The 22168-nt window shown below is 47.9% G+C and overlaps 1 protein-coding gene across 1 annotated transcript; it reads right to left on the reverse strand.

Annotated features, from left to right (window-relative positions):
- Window positions 1–1973: 1973 nt before the first annotated feature.
- Window positions 1974–21890, reverse strand: LOC128824869 (sodium-dependent serotonin transporter-like). Its single transcript, XM_054006744.1, has 13 exons — window positions 21671–21890; window positions 16830–16964; window positions 16001–16220; window positions 15291–15429; window positions 13405–13539; window positions 10759–10862; window positions 9315–9442; window positions 8416–8528; window positions 7437–7568; window positions 6182–6281; window positions 5755–5855; window positions 3270–3437; window positions 1974–2388 (listed from the first exon to the last, which is right to left on the reverse strand). The coding sequence occupies exons 1-13, from the start codon at window positions 21888–21890 to the stop codon at window positions 2308–2310; spliced, it is 1776 nt and encodes a 591-aa protein (XP_053862719.1). The 3' UTR covers window positions 1974–2307.
- Between the last annotated feature and the right edge of the window lie 278 nt (window positions 21891–22168).

Raw genomic sequence — 22168 nt, forward strand, 5'->3', positions numbered from 1 at the left:
GACTCTGTAAAGTGATTGGAGATCTATGGAGAAAAGCATACTACCTAGTTAGCTGACTAAAGCTTTGTGGTTCACGTTTAAATAGAATTTTCCTAACTGGCTTTCATCTTGGTAGAATACTGTTTAAGTGCTAAGGCAGAGCAGCAACTGCAAGCAGGGTTATAGATATGCGATGGCACAATTTACCTCTAACACACACAGTTTCCCCAATGAAACACACACAGACCAGTAGTGAGTCCAAATCTAGATCCACAGTAGAAGCTAGTCAACTCTTTAATACACTTACAAAAAAAAACCCAGTGAGGTATTCTAAGATCATCTGACTGCATTTTGCTTTTAGGAAAACAAAACTTCAGATTCTACATCTATAACTAGGTGTATGTCATAACACTCAACGTCACATTTATTTTCCACATCACTCACGTGTTAAATAAGCAGTCATGCGGCTTTTGCACTCCACATTTAGTATGTTTGAACAAGGAGACTGCAAGCATTTCTAAACGATTCATGTATTGTATTCACAGCTATGTGTCCCTTCTTCGTGAGGCCCAAAGGATTAGGGTGTCATCCCGGAATCAGAAGTAGCAATAAGGAATTCATCCCACGTGTAGCTGGAACCCAAGTGGTTTTGAATTCGGCATCATGACTTTCAACCAAGTGAACAATGAGAGGAGCTTGTTTTGTGAGTTATACTTGCTACTTGTGCTTTGTTTTCTCTTTGAAAGGGGACTTTGATACCAGACCCAGGTGCACCTCCCACAGAAGTCTGTCTGCCACATTCAGGGGATGCTGTGTCAGGGGGCTAGCAAATGCATGTCAGTTGCAAGAGAGGGTAACTTGTGCTGATTTGGCATGCAGCGTTTTGAGCCAGATTGTGATCTTAGTTATCCTGCTGTAAAACTAGAGCGGTATGACTGAAGTCAGTGGAATTACTCTGGATGTACAAAGGGTAACTGTGATCACCATCAAGCGCTCTCTTTGTCTTATGCTTTCCTATGAGTTGTTTCTCCTATGATACACCACACTCCTGGGCTCCTTCAGCCTGTCAGTTGCTCTAGTTTTGCACACCTAGCTACACGTTGATACAAGTTACATTCCTCTAAGCCTTACCATTATTTTCTGGACAAGTTATATCTAATATGGAACTTACGATGCTGTTTGCCAGTTGAATTTGGCTCCGAATATTGCAAAAAAAAAAAAAAAAAGACTATGTACACACACATCCATTTACTCTCCCCACCTGGCTGTTCTTTCCCAGCCTGTGGGAAACCTGTGTGTGAAGAACAGGTTCCTTCTCTGCAGTCCACTGTCTGCACCTGTCTGATCTAGCAGCCAGGTCATGGCGCAATGTTAATGAAGTAGCAGCCGAACCCCACTGCAGGAGGGAGGAGGAAGGGCTGCTGAGGAGGAGGGGCAACCCCTTTCTCTAAACCAGATCTCCTTGATAACAAGAAACCCAGCTGGGAAAATCCTGAAGAGTGATGGGAGGGAAGTGGATTTAGGTTTAAATATGACACAGGATAGAGTTCCAACCATTGGTTCTCCCCATGGCTACAGGGACATCCAGGCATGGCAGTCCAAGCCGCTCCACTTTGTGGAATGCTCCAATGCGCTGTAACAGAGACAAGGAGGCGGAAGTCTGGGTACTGGGAATCGTCGTGCTTCCAAAGGCAGCGGTTCTGTTGGGTCTGTTGTGCCCTCAGCTGAAGCTGAAGCACATCTGCAATGGCGTAACTAACATTTAAGCAGGCGGTGCAGGTATGGAAGAAGACGCAACTTTGGGGCTTAACACTGGTATAGTCATAGGGGAGTTGGGAGCACAACCCACTTCATAAATGTTGTTGCCAAGCTAGCATGGGAGGGTGACTAGATGACCTCTTGAGGTCCCGTCCTGTCCTACGTCTCTGTGATTCTATAACAATCAGGCTTCCACTCAAACTAAAATTTTATTTATACCTCAGACACATTTAAGGGCCAATCCAGCTCTCATTGCAGAAAGATTCTTATTGCCTTCAATGGGGATTGGATCGAGCCCATTATTAAGACCTGGACAGTACAGGCTTTTACGGAAATGCCGGTTTGTGTATAGCTGCTATGGCAGGAGGGCGTGGCCCACAGACGGTGGCTTAGGTGTGTTCTCCACACCCTGTGGCGAGCTTTGGCCAGTGGGTACAACTCTTAGGGAGAGAAGCAGGGGAGCAGTTTAAACAGTGATGGCAGCTTTTCTCGTCCCTGTCTCTTAGTTGGTTTGGTAAGTAACAGTAAAGCCGAACAGCAGTCTAATGTCCCTTTGTGTGCTCCGTAGGACTATGGCACTGATGACATACATACTGAATCCGCTTGCTGGTCTCGTATGGCTTTCTCTGGTCGAATGCACACTGCTAGACGCTAGAGGATACAAGCAAAGAAAAAGCCAGGGGTTACCTACGGCTCTGGTGGCTAATGTAACTGGTGCCACATTGGGACAAAAGCTGGGCAGATTTTCTGCCTCTCTCACATGCCATTGAAATGCCAGAAGCCTGGGCACATCCTTGTGATTCTCACGTGTTTGATGGCACCATGGTGCCTGCTGCAGTTTAAGCCAATCAGAAACGATGGCACGACAGCTCAGCAGGTGCATTGTGCTCTCAGGTTAATGCTGACATGCCTCTCTTCGGGCAGGACGGCCCCTGATGTAATTGTGCGTGGGGTGCAGGAGCCCTCTGGATGGGAGATGGGGTCTTTCCCTGAGCTGAGGAGGAGTGAGGGACTTTGGAACCGACTGGGCTGCTCTCAGATTGGTCACTACAGTGTGATGTGGGATTGAAGCCTGTGAGAGGAACTGCTTGTCCTCATGGTTTTAGAAAGATTCAGGCTAATGCAATATAAACCCAGTGGGCCAAGTTAAAGTCAATGGGGTATGCCAGGGAGGAGTTCTGACCATTGTAGACCAGGGATAAACATTAGAGCCATATTCCAGACGTGGCCCCATGGTCCCCTAGCCAGGCCTCTAGAAAGGCTTTAAAATGACTGTTGCTGGTCTAGGCTGGGCAGGCCAACAGTGCTAGCCTGGGCCAGTTTAAAATTAGTTCATCTGTCATGATTTAATTGCCACATGAACACAGTCACTAGGGGATGAGCAGAACTTTTCTACAGAGCTTCCAGACCCTGCCGGCCTGTTGAAGACTTGACCCCTTTCAAGTCTTTCAAAATGTGCTGCACCAAACGCTGGCTCCCACAATATCTGGCCCACACAGGATTGTGACGTGTGACACTCAGCTCTTCCTGACCTGCTTAAGGGATCCAGGAGTCCAGACCAGCTTGTACACCATGTAGAAAGGGATACAGATGAAGGACGATGCTCCTATGAGGTACCCCACTGACATACTCCACTCAGGGTAGCGATAGTCAAACAGCATGAGTGGTGGCTGGTCCAGGAGAGAGCTGACTATTATAAACTGTTAACAGATAACACAACCAATGTCAGGCGAGCACATTCATGGAACAGCGCGTCAAGTCACATGCTCCACAACCACCCCTCAGCCAGTTTCAGTGGATTCACACCAGGGATGAATCTGGCCTGGTGTCTCTTGTGAAGAGGGAACTGGTTAATTAGGGAAATGTCAGAAGAGGACAAGGCTCCTCCTGTGACATGTGCCACTGCACTGCATCACACGGCGTGACAAATTGTCTGTACAATGAAAGGCTAAAGAGGCCAGTGGTTAGGCAGACTCCTTTCAGGCCAGCTGGGACTCCCCCACCCCTCCACCAGCAAGTCATGGGACCTTCTGCAGTGCAAGGTGCTGTGCCAGTTCCTCCAGCACATGGGGGTACTACATTCATCCCTGGTGTAACCTCATTGAATTCCCAGGGGATCAGTTAGGGTGGATTCTTTAGCCCTTGGCTTTATGAGTTTAATGTCTTCTTTTAGGTACATTTGCAAGTGAGTTTAGCGCTAGGGAAGGTCCTGTGCTGACAATCCTGGAGACGGACTCACCGTCTTTCTCCCCAGAACTGCTCCAGCCCAGGCAGCAGCAGTGCCAGCTTCCTCATTCTGCCCCACCCATGTGCCTCATCCCTGATCTAGGAAGAGTTCAGTCTCCAGGGTCAATTCAGCCAATGGCCTCTCTGCCTGCACTGCCAGTAAAGGTGCCAGCTGTGAGGCTGGTTTTGCGATGTGGCCGTCTGTCCACCGGGAACTTGACTGAGGCCAGATGTATCCCATTCAGGCTGCCCCGGGAGTGTCCCTTTACGGGGCCTGCATTTCAGTATCCGTCCCCTGTGCCACTCCCCCAGGAATGTTAATAGATGGGTGGCATTTTGTACACAAGCTTCATGCAGCCTGGTGGGAGCTCAGCAACTACAACTCGGGTGCTCTGCAGACTGTCAATGTCTCCTATTCAAGGGGAACGGCCTGGGATTGAATTTAGAAATTCTAGTTCATTAGTGTTTGCTGCTGGAGGAGAAGCTGTGATTTCAGTGTGATACTTTGCTACTTATAATGTGAACAGATACTGCTGTATTAATGGCACCATCAGAACATTCACTGCAGACTCTCTCTCACACACACACACACACTCTCTCTCTCTCTCTCTGTCTAGGAGTTTGTTTAAAACTTCCAAGGGCAAAAAAGGAAAATAAAATGCAGAATGGAGGGGCAGTAATGTTTGGGAGAATTTAGAAAGCGACTGTGGCGGTAGAGCACAATGTGATAAAAAGCCATTTAAAACAGCATCACTAGGTTTTTTCCTCATGGAATTATTTGTTCATGATTATACTAGCATCACCTTGAACTAGCTTTCCAATTAAATCAAATCAATGTACAACATCTCACCAATCCCAGTGTAAATATAACTTTATTATGCAGCCTAATTTAATGCTCTTATTTCTCTTCTATTTGTATTCTAATCTTTAAAGGCCAATCTGGATTTTAAACTGACATTTCCCAGAATTATATTCCTAACACTGATCCAGTTTGTTTGTGGGGTTTTCATCAGATGAAGAAAACTGCACTCCAGTCACATGTCTGATTGGTATAACTAAATCATTTTCCTTCTGCCTTGATGACAACCTAGAATCTCAAAGTGCTTAAAACATTAATTAATCCTCACAATCCCTCTCCCTGTGCAAAGTAGGTAATATGAATATCCTCCTCGTTTTACAGATGGGGCATTCTTTGAAGTCCAGTGAAAGGTTAGCACTTCAAAGGTGATGGATCCAGTACAAAGCATAGCACTAGAGTTGCATTTAAAATAGCAAACTTGGCAGGTTAAGCCACAGTACATTGTAGTCTATAGTGTCAACAGCTTTATTTCATAAGGGGGACATGATAGGGCCAAATTCATTGCTGGTGTAAGCAGGCATGACTGTGTTGACTTTAACTGAATTGCAGCTGCCAGCTGTGAGCTTGGCCCATGGTACATAGACTCTTATGAGCCTGAGCATATATTGTATGGCTTTTTCTTTGACAAATACGCAGTCTCAGTGAGTACAGACAGCATGTCATGCTCCCTTTTCAACTTAAGAGTTTCCTATTGATTTCTTGCTACCACAAACAAAGGGGAGACTTTCCATAAGCAGTCCTTCTCCCTGACACATCCAAGTGGTTTTCTCTGTCACCAGGAACTGGACAGGAAACTGTGCATGGGCATCTATGCGTCACAGCCTCAGTCAGGCTGCATGCCAGAGTTCCAGCAAGCCAGAGAGGGACTTGCTTGATAGAAGGTTAAAGGAAAGTTGTAAACTTAATTTTTTGCTTGGGACAAATATACTCACCGCTAAAAAGGCAGGGCTGATGGCAACCCAGCAGACCTTCCAGAATATCCCTGGGGTGAAGCCCAGCATGGCTTTGACATCATTACAGAACCTCTGAATTCCTGTACGGGGGGCAGGAAAATCACAGACATGGTGTCACTGTCACAGCAGGGAAGAATCAGGCAGCACATGCAGGGCACAGGACTTATTTAGAGAGTTTCATGAAAGTGCTGGGAACTGCTGCACATGTAGGTGGCCATTGTTGGCCCCAGCCATTGAACGATTCATGCCCATATAAACATTTATACAGGAGGAGTCCATTGAAGTCACTGGAACTTATGTGCATAAAGTAAAGCACATGTGTAAGTCTTTGCAGGATCATGACCATAGGTTATTCTGGTGCATAATATAAGCCTAGTTGTGGAGATGGATTTTTTTTTCTCCTTACCATAAAACCATGACACAGCTATTGCTTCCAGTAACACCACCGCCAGGATTGAGCAGCCGGCACCAAATTCCTCCAGCAGTTTGACAACATACGCTCCACCCTGGAATGACAAACACAAGCAGGCTGTGATTGTAGTGGCTCTTACGTGGGAAGTGCAATGCTGAACTTTAGCCAGGGCTGGCTCCAGGCACCAGCTTGCCAAGCAGGTGCTTGGGGCGGCCACTCTGGAGAGGGGCGGCACGTCCAGCTATTCGGCGGCAGTTCGGCAGACGGTCCCTCACTCCCACTCAGAGCGAAGGACCTCCCGCCGAATTGCCGCCGCAGATCGCAATTGCGGCTTTTTTTTTTTTTTTTTTTGCGCCGCTTGGGGCGGCAAAAACCCTGGAGCCGGCCCTGACTTTAGCCACTTCCATTGCACTAGTTTTCTCAAGCATTCCATTCACACTGACACCAACAAGCCCCATGTGGTGCTTGGGCGTGAAGGGGTTAAGAAGAAAATGAAGGAGACTTTTTTCTCTCCCTCTAGGTATGGGCTCAGGTGCGAGTCATGGAGCTGACTGATTGAGGGAGTCAGTATAAAGGGAGCTAGGTGTAAAACAAGGGAGAGAAGAGTTCTGTTACGCCTCCGCCCCCCACGTAACAGGAACATACCAGCAAAGCAGGATGGGCTCTGAAAAGGAAAACAAGGACACTTCAAATGACTAGAATGTTTTAAATGTGTCAGCAAAATAGCTGATAATGGAGAACCAGCTGATCAAGCTTATTTGGACTTTCTCAAAGCCTTTGACTAAGTCCCACACTCAAGGAAACTAATTAGTTTTGAGGTGAGGGGTACAGCTGTGTTATGAACTGGCTAAGAGACATGAACAAAACCAATCGCAATAAATGACCCATAGTGGTTCCCTCAGGTTTGGGCTAGGTCTGTTGTTTAGTATATTTATTAATGATTTGGGACATGGCATAAAAAGCAAGGTAGCAAAATTTGCAAGTGACTCAAAATTAACCAAGCCAGTTGAGGGTGGAGAAGGTTGTGAAGAACTCCAGAGAGACCTTCCCAAGCCAGGTGAATGGGTGGTGCAGTTGCAGATGAAATTCAATGTTGACAAATGCAAAGTCATTCTGATTGGAAAAGATGATCTGAACAGGACTCTATGTTCGCTGTAGCCAGTTTTCATGGCTGAATTTTTTGCAAAGCCTGTGATGTTGGGCCTGCAGAGGAAGGAGGTAGCATCGAATGTGGCTCAGGCTTACTTACGTGCGTAAGGGTGGTGAGAGAGCCTAGAAAGCATATGGTGATGAGGCCAAGTACGAACAGCTCCTTTCTCTTTGCTAGGATGTGAGGGTATTCGTCCATTACCGCTGTGATCACCGCTTCCAGGCCTCCAAACTGCAAAAGCAGCCAGATAAGACATTTGGGTGAGCCAGAAAAATGAAGCACAGGGTGAAATTCTGCTCTTGGTGCAATCCCATTAATGTGTATGTTGGTTCATTAGCTTCATTGGTCTTTTTTGTGATTTACACCCATGTAACGGAGAGTAAAATTTACCCCTCCCCAGGGTTTGATTTACAGTTTCCTGCGCAGTTGTTATCAGCTGTGGGGAACGTGGTTTACCAGGGTTTATTTTCACATTTTAAAAAAAAAATCATGAAATCTTATAATAAATGTTCAAATGAAATGAAATTTATAGAACATGAAAACCTTTTTATTTTTTATTTTGGTGAAAACTTTTACACTTTTGTTTGTTCCCATTTTCTTAACCAGCTATACCAAAGCTCAAGTTCTTCTGGCATCTTGGGGGCTTGTAAGGAACATTGATAGGCCAAGTAACACCAAATAGCAATAGGGCCTGATCCTGAGACATGCTGAGCACGCGTTGCTCCCACAGCTTGCAGGAAGTATTGCTCAAGACCCAGTCCTAGTTCTTTCGAAGCCAATATTCTACTCACGTGGACTTTGGGGGAAGCAGGATCAGGCCCTTACTGAACAGAGAAGAATCAAAGACATGTTGAGTTCATCCATACCTGGGTCATATTTAGAGAGGTACCGATGGCATATTCTTTGTTACTGTTCCTGCCCTCCCCACCTGTGCACCCCCCAATTTTGAATGATATATAGCAATGACCAAAAGTGCCACCCCAAAGTAACCCTTCTGGGAGCGAGGGGCCTGGAACGTACAATCATGACTTTCTTGGATCATTTTGCTCTCGCCCCATAGGGAAATCAAAGTACCTACCGTGCTGTCCAGCCCCAGAGTAATCATCATGAGGAAGAATATGATGGCGAAGAAGGTCGAGCCCACCATATTTGCGATGGCCTCAGGGTAGGTGATAAAAAGGAGACTCGGACCTAGAAGGGAACATCAGGTTATTTCCTTCCATCCGGTTGCTATGAAAATAGTCTGTGTTATGAAAGTCCCAGGGCATCTGCCTTCTGCTTATGATGATTTTCTTCCCATGCCGGAAAAACATTTAGGTGGAGATTTTCAAAGGCATGATGGGCAGATAAATGTCTGTGAAAATCTTGCCCTTACTCAACCCTGCCAGGGGTTACCAGTCTGGGATTTCCCTTCCCGGATTGCCAGGCATTCCATCCCCTCCTGTGGCAGGTTATTCCACTGCCCAATTGACCTCGCTCTTGCTTAGTCTAATCATTTCCCCTTTGGCCATTACTGTCTCTGTAGTCACCAATAGTGGGCACCACACACAGTAGCTCCCTAACTTCACCCCACGTTTGTTAGCTTGCAGAGGATCATATTCTGTCCCCACTTGCAGCCGTGTGACTCCAGCACTTTGACACTTCTAGGAAAGCTCCAACCTGAGTCGTGGTCTGGAATCTGAACGTTCATGCAGTGATCACTGTACTGACACATATCATTTAAGCCCTGTGAGGTCGGTGAGAATTGTCTTTCCTTACGATAGATGGGGACATTTGAGGCACAGAAAGGGGAAGTGACTTGCCCAGGGTCATACAGCAAAGCAAGGGACATAACTCAGATCTTGATGCTCAAGACGCTGGTTTCACCCCCCAGTCCCTAATGCATGGCTCCAGACAGGCAGCTGGCTGATATCCAGAGCTGGCCAGGGCTAAGGGGAAGGGGCTATTCCAAGGCTAACAGGTGTAAGGGAGGCAAACCTTTATCTTTTGCTACATCTTCCACCTCCACGTCTCTCATTTCAGCCATGTAGCCCAGCACTGTGAAAATGACAAACCCTGACAGGAAGCTGGTCAGACAGTTCACCGCGCTGGTGACTATGGCGTCTCTGGAAGGCAGAACGGGAGCGGGTGACTAGAAGGACAAGGTATTTCAAAAACCATTTTTGCATTTGCATTTCTAGCCCCAGTACCTAGAGGCCCAAAGCCTTCCCCTTATCCCCCTCCCCAAAGAAACCATAAAGAGTAAGAGCTGTAAAAGTGAGGTTTAGTTTGCTCACATCATGAGGCACAAGAGGGATTCATTCCCATGCACCTGAGTGGCCAGGACCGCTGCTGCTTCCAGCTCTGGAGGCAGGATTCATGTTTGGGAAGGACAACTCTGCTTGCTTAGGAATGAACAAAGAGCCGGACAGAATTTCCTTAAGCACCATGGGGTAGGGCACCCACAGGGGTAAGTGCTGGGATTTGGATTGTACCTGGGGAGTCCAATCTCTGGGACACTGTCAACCAGCCAGGAGCCAGAGGGCTGCCCCTGCTCTGTGCAGAACGGAGTAGGCTTTACACTGTCAGAGTTGGGATTAGCGCTCCGAAGTGCCTGGCCGCTCCTCTCTCAGGGAGGTTCCCATAGATTGCACATCTGGGAGTGTGGATCCTGCAGTGACAATTGGTTTGAGGCAGCCCTCTGTCCAGGTGACAGCATTGTCTCCCCTGGTGCTGGGATGAGAGCACTGAATCATTTGGGGAGCTGGCCCTGCTTGTTGGGGGTGTGACCGATATGTGCAGAAACAGCGTAGAAACTGGTTCTTTCTGGAGGGCAGAGACAGTTCTAAGACCCACCCAGCTGAGCAATCCCATGAAAGCCCCCAGTGCCCTCTGGGAATCCACTGGAAGGTGCCTGACTGCTTAGAAGCAGCATTCCCAGGCGGCAGAGCAGTGGCTGCTGATACCCTCCCCGCCAGTGCATGGGAGCGAGAGGGAAGCTGGAGGCCCTGGGCAGAGGCTCCCATCCCACTGCTTGGGCTCACTGTCCTGCCAGATGTGGCTCGGGGCGCACTGCGTGATCACACAGGCCTGGCACTTTCAGGGGTATTTTTGCTCAGGCAGAGACCCAGCCACCCTTCTGCAGGGGCAATTTGTGCCTTCAAAACGTGCCCCTGCACCTTTGTACCCGGCAGAGATTAACTGGGAACCCCGTTCTAAGAGCTTGCTTCTCTGGCTCTTCCATTTGCGCCGGTGGCAGTGAGGAGCCCAAGGACTAGGCAAGAAGGGGGGACAAGTGGCAGGCCCGCGGGAGGGAGCCTGCCCCGTGCTAGCCTGTGCAGAGATGTAGGTGAGTTTTCTGTGTGTTCTGCTGCACATGGGAGGCTCGGCTCACATTCCTGCTGCTGGCTAGTCTGCCAGGGCAGAGTCCGCGGTCTCTTACCGGTAACAGTTATTGTTGAAATGGTTGTAACTGGCGAGTGCGAGAAGAACACCAAATCCAGGGCCCAAGGAGAAAAAGATCTGGGCAGCAGCATCAACCCAAACCTGGCCAAACAAGCAGAGACGCTGGGTTAGAGGCAGGAGAACGGGTGGATCCCAGGGGCTGTGACCCGGCCAGGAAGCCCCTCTCCCAAACACACACAGGCCACCTCCCACTCTCAGGGAGGCAGCGGCATGGGGTGTGAATGTGGACACCACAAATAGATCAGCTCCCTTTGCGTTCTCTCTGACCCCCAGGCCGTGTGTAACGGAGTGCAGCTCTAACCGTCTGTTTCTGAAATGTGCCTTTTGCCTCATTTTGAAAGCGCAGAAAAAAATCCCAGGTTGGCCAGGCTGCCTGTGGCACTGTGCCTTATATGTGTGTCTGCTCTTCACGGGCCCATCTCCACTGGGCAGTTACATCACTCTGGAGTGTGGCCCAGAGGAGGGGTGGTAACTAACATGGTATTATGCGCAACTGTGTATAGCCAGGGTATCATGTCAGCAGGTCGTGGTTAGCCCCAGGGAGCAAGCAGCTGCTCCAATGCTGAACGCTCCATGCTAGATTCTTGTTTACCCTGTGGCCCTTCTGCCCCACTCTCGCAGTGCCGACGGGTGTTACGTGTGTAAATGTAATAGATCCCATGCAGCTCAGGGACCGGCTTTAACACAATGTGAGGTCCCAGGGCAGACAAGCCCTGGGGTTGTGTGTCACATTGGTGACCCCTATTTAAAGATATTTCCCTGATTACTGTTTCTTGGATGTGGTTCCCTTGCTTGCCCTTGCTCCCCAATTCCTCCTGGAAGGACACCCCAGACAGAGGGAGGAGTTGGGGAGATGGATCTTCTAGGGTGAAGGGAAGCAGGTGTCCTTCCACGGGTAATTTAGCAGCAGAGAACTTGAGCAGTGACACCTAATTCAGCTGCAGCCTAAGCAGAGAAATCAGGATGAGAGAAGGGATGAGGATGTGAAACTGCAGCGCACCCGAACCCTCTCCTGGCATCCAGCTACACTAGGGCTTGGCTCACAGTTCCTGGAAGAAGTGATGGCTGCAGTATGATTGGTCGTGTATCTGTTATGAAAGGTTTTAATTGGAAAGTATATCACTGATTACCTTTAATGAAAATTCTCAAGTGCAGCTCTGCAGTAATTACAGACAGGAAGTCTATTGTCAGGCCCGCTTTACAAAGATGGGGCGAAAACACAGCATAAATAACACTCGATGGCAAATGAGATGGGTGATTCAATTAAAGATTTACATTTCCAAGAGCTTGTCCAGTGTGCCTCTATTTTCTGAAGGAATAATGAACCTATTACTCTCTGGTTCGCAGATCTGCGCTGGGAGTCTCTGCCAAATGAATCCGCAAGCACTGGCAGCTGGGGGGGGTTGGGGTGGCATTTAAAGGCAGTTGCTTGCTGAGGTGGATACAGCAGATGTACCATAATGTGGGAGGATGGGAGATCCAGCAGGTGCAATTAATGTCACATTAAGCACATTTAACGCTGCTGCTAGCATCATCTCCCTGATTGGTTTCTCTGATCACATCAGCCCCTCCCTCTGAGTCCCCCCTTCTCTACTGCATTGCTTACAAGTCTTTGTCCTTGCCTTTAGACTGGGACTGTTCAGCCTACAAAAGAGACGACTAAGGGAGTATATGATTGAGGTCTATAAAATCATGACTGGTGTGGGGAAAGTGACTAGGGACGTGTTATTTACCCCTGCACATAACATGAGAACCAGGGGTCACCCAATGAAATTAGTAGGCAGCAGGGTTAACACAAACAAAAGGAAGTACTTCTTGACACAACACAGAGTCAAGCTGTGGAACTCTTTGCCAGGGGATGTTGTGAAGGTCAGAAGTAGAACTGGGTTCAAAAAAGAATTAGATAAGTTCATGGAGGATAGATCCCTCAATGGCTATTAACCAAGATGGTCAGGGACGCAACCCCATGCCATGGGTGTCCCTAAATCTCTGACTTCCAGAAGCTGGGACTGGATGACAGGGGGAGGATCATTTGGTAATTGCCCCATTCTGAAGGACCTGGAACCAGCCACTGTCGGAAGACAGAATACTGAGCTAGATGAGTCATTGGTCTGACCCAGTGTGGCCGTTCTTATGTTCTTAAAGGCCCCCCATGACGTAGCCCCAGCCTGTTGCTCCAGCAGTGGAAGGGCGCCGTTACCATTATGTCACACTCAGAGCAGGGCGAGACAACGTGGCAGAAGAAGGCCTGTGCCCAGTCAACACAATAGCCTCCAGCCTGGCTGGTGCTGGCAGAGATCCTACACCTCTGATTGTCCCTCATGTAGCCAAGAGTGTTGAGTTTGGGCTGGCATGTGTGGAGTTTACCTGTGTCTGTCCATGCTATACCTGTCCTGGGATAGACAGGCAGAGGCCTGATGTCTCCAGGGCTGTCAAGCCAGCTCTGACGTCACATAAATGGTTTAAAATATAAAAACGAAACGGAGCGTTGAACCTGTCTCAGCATTTTCCAGGCTCTCGGGTGGCTCCTGTATACATCGCTAAATACAACAAACCCCCAGTGGCAAGGAGTGCTCCTTAGCCGGTCAGAGCCTGGACTGGGGATCTGCTGGGTGTAACTTACAGCAGTGCTCATGAGTTTCTCCCAGTCAGGTCTGAGATAGAAGACGATCCCTCTCCAAGCCCCTGGCAGAGTAGCTCCCCGAACCAGCAGTATGAGGAGGACGATGTAAGGCAGCGTAGCTGTCACCCACACCACCTGAAAGGAGAGACCGGACAAGGGTTTCAGTGACAGGAAAGACAGACGCCGGCCACTCCTCTAGGTCACATCCAGCAAAGAATTAATGCAGATATTTGCAGGGTTGTCACCAACGCTCTGTGTCAAACGGCCTCCCGTCTTTGTGTCTGAGATGGCGAGAGAGACGAATGGAATTCAATTTTAGTGGCCACTGTTTGGAATGATCGCTCAGCTGTGGGGTCAGAAAATGACTCTCCAAACCTCAATGACATTGGAGTCTGCCCCTGGCTCGGTGATCAGTAGTGTGGTCAGCTTAGAATGGGTTCGCTCATTGCCTGTGGCAAATGTAGGAAAGAATTTCACGCCTCCCACGTGATGCTGTGCTGCTGAGAAAGGATGATAGATACAGCTTGTGGGGGGACTTGGTAACAACTTTGGTAGGGAAATAGCTAGATGACCTCATTTAGTCTTTGCAAGACTGAGATCTTACATCTGTGCATTCCCAGGTCTGACCTGGGAGTTGGTGGGGGAAGTTTGCTGCTTGGGGATTGTGCATGCACTGATCATTCAGATAGAACAGTCAGAACAGAGGTTGCCCTAATTGATCCTAACAACAACATTCTAGGCTATGTGCTTATCTGGAGGCCTGATTTGTGCTGATCCCCCACTGACTCCAAGTGGGCACGCCGCACAAGCGGGCCAAAACCTTCCGCCAAATCTTGTGTCAGTGAAAAATGCAGATTTGGCAACACCGAAATGTGTGGGGAATTTGTGTTGGTTTGGCTGAATTGTTTCAGTTAAAAAACAGACACAGCTTCTGAGCAAGTCAAAATGTTTCAATTTTTCAATTCAAAATTACTTTTTGTTTTGACAGTCCCTTCAATTTTGTTTTTTTTAAATTAAAACAAAACCTTAAATTCTTGAAATCAAAACAAAACATTTAATTGAACCCCACATGATTTTTTTCCAACTTTTTGATTCACTGAAAAATTCAAAAAATTTTGTTTTGGGGTTGGAGTGAATTTTTTTTTTTACTTGCCATTGAACCAAAATATCAATTATTTGCACAACTCTACTCAGCACTGCTGGAAATCAGGCAAGGAGGTATGTTTTTTCCTTCTGCTTCCCATTTCTTCTGCACACTGTAGTACAGCGTACAGAGAGAACCCCGCCGTTGTGGCTGGCAAGCAAGGGGTGCCCAGTTTCAAGGGCACCTTCAATTGTTGAAAGGGACTGTATTTAGCACTGGACTGGAGTGAGTAACATTGTCGGAAGCTTTGGAGCAGTGAGAACATGAGGCAGACAGACTGCAGGAGAAAACCACCTGCATTTCTTATGGACTGTCCCAGGACGGCAGAGCAAATATGAGTTACAATCTATTGGATGAATTTTGCCTTTTTTCCTTTATTTGCAAATTGCCAGGGAGCAGATGCCAGAGTTCTCACGGGTGTTTATTGTTGAAATGATGCCCAGATTTCATGGGTGAACAATCCTTGGGCAGCAGACCTCCGGCCATGTGCAATACCCGCTCTGCCAGGGCGTCCCATCCACTACAGCAGATCACAAGCACAGTGAATGCGCTGGACCAGGCTCCTCTGCTGAGGGGCTTGCTTGTGAAATGCAGAGCGCTAGTGGGGTGCGTCTACCCGGCAGGCCCTGAGGGTTAACGCACCAGGCTCTGTGTTAGCCGTATGATGCCTCTGCATTGGGAATATGAAGCTATTACTCATTCGGACACCGACAGGAAGAACAGGTGTGGGAGCCCTCCTTACCTTCCCTGAGGTTTTCACTCCTTTCCACAGGCTGAAGTAAACAATCGTGAAGATGAGAAAAAGGCAGAGGAGAAGCTGCCAGCGGATCCCGCCGACGTCATACAGGCCACTGGATTTCTGAATCTCAAGGACCTTCCTCCTGTGGCAAAAAAAAAAACCCCGGCGGCTTAGTCACTAATACAAGAAAGAGGGGCAATGCTGAGCCATTGTCCGCTGGGAGGCTGATGGATTGGCCAGATCTGACACCCTGCCCCTGGCATGCACAGTCCAGAATGCCCTTCCCCAGAAGGAACATTGCTGAGCTGTGACTGACCTGTAAGAACTATGGTTGAGAGGGTAAGGCTGAAACCTGAGCACTGGGACTCCTACATGCTGCTCTTCACCCAGTCCCTGGCTCACTATGTATAAGGGCCTCAGGTTAGCAAATCACGTAACCGGTCTATGCCTCAGTTTCCCTGTATGTGAAATGCGGGTAATACTACTTACCCACCGCATGGAGCAGCGGGAGCCATGTTTGTAAATCTTGCTGAGAGTCCCAAATGAAAATGTAAAGCAGTGTTATTATGTGTGTGCCTGAAATGGAAATGCCAAGGATCATTCCTTCTGCTACTGCATAGCAGGCCCTCGTGCTGAGGCGCTTTGGTGATCGGATGCCAACGAGCGAGAGATTTCCCCCAGCCCAGTCACGTAATCCACTTACATGCACTTACGTATAAAACTCTTCCGCTGGCGACTTGGAGAAGGTGGTCCAAGTCACGTTGCTCTGTCCAAAGTAGTTGGTGCAGTTGGGGGTGTTCCAGGGATTGTCACAGCTGGTCCAGGGCAGGGTACCAGTGAAGGAGGAGTAGAAATAGTACAGGGCCCAGGCGATGATGGTGTTGTAGTAGAAGGAGACGTACAGGGCGATGATGCAAATAGCAAAGCCAATGCCTGTGTAGAGAGAAGGGCGAGGTCTTTAGAGGAGCACATCATGGGATCCCTGGGAGTCAGGCAGTCCATGCGCATTGGTTCTCTTCCACATCAGTCATGGCATCCCTGCATAACTCCATGGGACTGAGTGAGAGCTGTACACAGAGCACCGGATTCCAGGGATGGGGGCTTTATTCCCATGCGCTGCTAGTAGCGGTAGTTGGGTCAGGCCTGTTAATGGAGTTACATCTGGGATGAATTTGCCCTATTGTGACAGCTACTTATTTCTGTGGTTTTCCATATTTTGGACACTGCTGCTTTAAGAGGAGCAGCGGGACAGGTTGTGGGACGGGAAATGAGAAGGGGAAGGGGTCCCAGGAGCTGGGGAGCTTGGACAGCCATGTGCTGCAAGGCTCTGTGTGCAGGGAGGGAGGGGCAGTTGAGACATGCAAGAGGTGTTGTCTGTGAGCTATAAATATTACTGCAAATGCATCTCACGGGGTGACGACGTACCTAGCTGCAGCAGGACTCTAATTTAACTTCATTTCTCTCCGTTTGGCAAAGCAGAGGACACAGCCTGGTAATGCTAAGTGAACGTTGAGTTTCCAGGGTGGGGGCAGGGTGTCTTACCTTTAAAGATGGGACAGATGCGTTTCCAGATGGAGATCGCTCCTGTCCTGTGAAACTGGCCCAGGGCCAGCTCCATGTAGAAGAGAGGTACTCCTCCGAAGATGGCCATCAGTGTGTAAGGAATGAGAAAGGCCCCTGCAGCGAGAGAGGCAAAACCACCACAGAACATCATGGCACCCACAGCAGCAAAGGCAGACTCACAAGCCAGCCAGATGGGTTGGGAATATCTATTTGAAACGGCATGTCCGGGCTCCAGGACTGAGTCACCGATCCTGCCCCTCTCTGAGCACAGCATGGGCCCCTGAGCTCAAATCCTGGCCCTATTGAAATCCGTGGGGGTTTTCCCATTGACTTCAGCAGAGCCAGGATTTCACCCCCAAGTTGCAGCTATGGCTTTCCTGCTACCCCACTGATATAGGACTGGGTGCACAAGGGCTCTGCACCCCTCATGGAAGCACTGGAAGAGACCTCTTCCTACACAGCCCACATCAGCATCCCAGCGCTGACAACAAGGGACCCCTTTATGTAGCAGACCCGCCTGCAAACAGGTGGTACGTACTGATCCCCCAGCTCCCCGGGGAGTTGATGTTGGTGGAGTTACACTAAAGGTGAATTGGGCCCGTCCTCCATGCAATGTATGGGAATGTAGATGAGAGATTGTTTACTGAGTGGGCTCAGTGTCTGTGAGAGATACTGCAAATTCTCGACAGCACTATCTGGGTACATGCGTGTGTGTAACGGAGCGAATGAATCAACGCTTTCTCCCTACGAGCTGTGGGAACGCACTGGCTTTTATGAGTGGTTGGATGTTCTGAAGTGTGTGTGCGATGGTGTCATTACCTGTACAGAAAGGGGCCCCTTTTAGCCAGGAACAGACGGATTGGCTGTAACACTGGGCCGTGCAGACGATCAGAAGGGAGAGAATAAGATATTAAGCACCTTTCAGGTTTTAAAGGCTCTACAGAGAAAATCCCAATGAATATGTATCGTCACTCAATGAACTCAATAATTAATGCTGTAATTTGCATTATTCATGATGATGCAGTAATTACTAGGGCTAGACTTGTGCCCACTGGATTCTTTCTAACTGGAACTGCTCTCTCTATTCATCAGATTACCCTATTGGGATTAGTTAATTTACCCCCCACGGCTCCTCTCTCTGAAAGTCCCATACCCGAGGAAAGGGCTGTTTTATACTATCCAGTGCACATGTGGGGTTTTCCTTTGGATGAATGGCCACTGGCAAGGGGTCATGTAGGGAGATGTGGGCGTCACCAGAGCTCCTGTGAATGTGAACAAGGGACATTTAACTCCTTCTGCTCAGGAAGGTACGTGACTAGGCGGGGGTGAACCTGCAAAGGTGTTGGGTTCCTGCTTGCATCAGCATCCAGAAATCTGGGTACTTCTCGAAACTATCCAAGCCTCCTGCAACTGCAGACTCAGGCTGGGAATCCAAGAACAGCGTCTCACCATTGGTTCTGGCCTGGGCTGTAAAATGAGGACTCACTAAACACGTTTTCCAAGACATCACGGTCACACTGACCCCCAGAAAGCCAGAGGACAAGGGCGAAGATGCCTGATAGGCTGAAAGGCTGCAGTGGTGTCAGATCCATGCAAGTGAAGGCACTGAAGAAAAGTGACCTGGATCTCAAGGGAATTCATGGCTATTCATCCCCACCATCGCCGCACTTCAGGACCACAGGCTGGGCTTGAGCTACCGCAGCAGCCAGCAACAGGGACGATGTCTTGCTAGATGTCTGTACAGCCCCAAGCACAATGGGGCCTGACCCTAAGCACAACTGTAATGTAAAGCATAGCGGTGGTAACATGAGGTCGCAGATGTAACCGATGATGCTGGGTCTCAAGGGGGAGGAGAATGGAAGAATTGTTCTGAACTTTTCATTTACAATCAGAACAGGCATTGCCATGCGGGGACTAGCGCAGATGGGATATAGAGCTTGGTTATTATTGGCTCAGCTGAGTCGTACCATTTAAGCCCAGCCCAGAGTGAGGGGCAGGGCGGAGCTGTGCTGAGCAGGGGAAGCAATGGGAAGCATTATACCTTGCAGATACAGAATGCCACCCAGAGCTCCCAGGCCTGCAAAGGCTGAACCTGTGCAGGAGGCAGCTTATTACTCCCCAGGGGGGTGTCCAGAGGGGAAGGGGAGCTCTGGCTCCATCCCCTTTTGGAGCTCTGTGCACAGGAGCATGGGCTTATAGATTCCCTCATGGGGTCAAAAGCCTGACTCCAAAACTCAGCGGCGTCGGGCAGGGGCAAGAGAACAGGAAAGTGAAACGGTTTGTAAAGGGGAAGGCTGCCAGCCCGCGCTGTGCACAGCACAAAGCAAACAACCAGCGCCCTGACAAAATACACGGCAGCCCCACACTTCTTTCAGCTCCACTGAGCAGAGTCGTTCTTGGTAACCTGGGGAAGGATGCTTCAAAACCACGCTCGCTCTTCTGACCATGTCCTTTCAAGCATGAGCAAACTGCGGCGACTGAGCAGGAACAAAATGGCATCCGTACCCAAACACTAGCACCTGCTACCACTGGCCACCTTTTGTAGAAGCCACGTTACCCTTTCCCAGCAGGATTTCTGACCGCAGAGTTCAAGCACTAGTCACTAAAGCTGCACTCTCAGCCCTAGTGCTGTCAGAGTGTCCATTAGCTCGAAGGGGGATGATGCTGTTTAATGACTGGCTGTTTTCAGTGACTGTAACTCCACCCTTTACAGCTGTAGATTGGAGAGGCACAAACAATCCTGTGTACAATGGTGTCCGTAGCCTCTGTTTGCCAGAAGCTGCGAATGGGCGACAGGGGATGGATCACTTGATGATTATCTGTTCTGTTCATTCCCTCTGGGGCACCTGGCATTGGCCGCTGTTGGAAGACAGGATACTGGGCCAGATGGACCTTTGGTCTGACCCAGTATGGCCACTCTTATGTTCTTATGTTTTTATGTACAACTAGGACCCCAGAGCACCTCTTAAAGCAGCTAGAAACTAGGCTAACCAGCCTGTTGCTTGAAATATGTATTTGATAACCTGCCAGGAGCAGTAAACCCCCCGACAAGTAGCGCAGCAGCAATTCACGTGCATCCTACTGGAGGTCAGCAGAAATAGTTGCATGAAATGCAAACAGAGGCATAGAATGATTGAGACCTGGTTCATGACAGTCTCTCTAGCCTGCTCTTTATAGAATCTGATCATTTGCCAAGGAAGAGAACAAATGCTGCGCACCTCTCTGTGCAAGGAAAGCAAAGGTTGCAAACTCCTGACTGAAACAAGACGGTGCTAGCGGACATTGCTATTGGTTACTTTCAGGGAGTGTTTAAATGTTAATAAAAAAAAGAAAAGTGTTCACAGTGGACAGAATTTAAAAGTTTCCTCTTACTTTGCAGGTAACTTGCAGCCCACAACTGTAACAACTTACACAACACTCAATTTTCTTGAGGGAGAGAAGCCCAGAAATTGGCTTTTATGAAAGCAGAGGGTTGGTCTTGGAAGGAGAGCTTAGGAAATGGCCTTTTCATGAGAGTGAAAATAGTTCTGTAAGTTCTATTGTATGACAAAAGCAGAATGTCTGCGAGGAAGGAAAGCCAGTTAAAACACAATCACTTTTATTAATGTATTATTAGGAGCATAAGTGACAAATCAATCATATCTGATGTGTGCTTTCTCTCTCCCTCCCTCTCTCTACTTCTCTCTTTGTGCCATTTCCTCTTTCTTTCCTTTATTTAAGACACCGTGTTATTGTTTTGACAGTTTTATTAAATGGCTTTTACATTTATATTTACTTGGCACGTTTAAGGAAAATATGCTCAGGCCAAATTGACTAGCTAGGAGCTAACGGCTGCCCTCAGTTTCACAGGGGTTAATTCAGAATAACTCCATGGACTTCAGTGTAGATATTTTGGATCTACGTGACTGAAACTGAGATCAGAATCCAGCCTGCAGTGTGTAGCATGACATTAATTATTTTCTTCTAATTTGCCACGCATTAAGGTGTGATACCCAAATGCCCATGGCTTTTGGCAATTGAATCCACTGTGTCTTCTGCAAACAGCACAAAGTCTCCATTTCCACATTTTCACTTTCTTAAAAAGGATTTTTCTACTCTTGTTTATTTAAAACAGTTTGTTTGCTCATCAGTTGCTGAAAACCTGTTCTAAAATCAGGATTCTGGTTTGTCTTGAACTTTCAGGTAATTATTTCTATCAGGAAGAAATAATTGGAATGTTTAATTAATTGGTTGAACTACTGAAGTCTGTTTTATTTAGTTCTGAAGGCTAGTACCATGGACAGCTCCTTAAGGAGCTATTTGCCTTTATTTTTCAAGCCCGTGACTGTGCTATCCCTACACCTGTAATCCTGCACAGTAATCTTAAAGCAAGGATGTTTTGGACATTTGAAATGATGATCTTAAAATGTAAGCCATCACAAGTGATCAGTTTCACAAACTGGGAAGACTGCAAAGTTAACAACAACCACACAGGATTTGATCTTTTTGGTCCCATTCGACATTTTCCGTTTTCTTTTTTAAAAACTTGTATATTAATCATAAAAATTGCATTTCCCCTCCCATATTCATACATTCACACCTCTAATCTCATGAGGATCAGCATTGCTGGAAAGATATTTAAAATAAGAACAGATAAAACAGAAAAGGGAGACAAATCCCAGCAGAAGTTTTGTCATTCATCGAACTTTCTGGGTTCACAATAAACACTGTAAGAACCAACTAAACAAAAGAAAGAAATAATAAAATTTTAAAAATTGAAAAATAAAAAGCTACTTAATTTTCTTTAGAAGAGGATTAAAAAAGTAAAGTTGTGTCCTTACCCCCTCCATTCTGATAACAGATATAAGGGAACCTCCAGACGTTGCCCAAATCTACAGCAAATCCAATCACCGATAAAAGAAAATCCATTTTTTTGCTCCACTTGTCCCGGGAATCCGTTTGGGTCATGAGCAACACAGGGTTGGCAGCTTGGCTGGGGTTTGTTTGTACATCCTGCCTGGGAAGGCTAGCCGCTTGAACTGCAGAGTTCTGCTCTGACATTCTGCCTCTGATGCAAATCCTGCAGGATTCAAGCTGAAGAAGTTTGAGAAGGGAAGGATTTTTTATTGCTCCTGACAGCTCCAAGGAGGGGAGTGTCACTCTGACTGGGCTTCTCCACCTCCAGCTTGGAAATCCACACCAGGAGAGAGGAGCCATAAGAAAGACCCATCCTTTGATCAAAGGCAGAGGGGGAGTGGAGAAAGCATTTCATTTAGAGCATAGCACTGAAATGCTGGGACCAACTTTATCGTGCTGGTGTTTTAACAGGTTCTCTTTAT

Source organism: Malaclemys terrapin, chromosome 16 (assembly GCF_027887155.1).
Source record: "Malaclemys terrapin pileata isolate rMalTer1 chromosome 16, rMalTer1.hap1, whole genome shotgun sequence".
Classification (NCBI taxonomy): domain Eukaryota; kingdom Metazoa; phylum Chordata; order Testudines; family Emydidae; genus Malaclemys; species Malaclemys terrapin.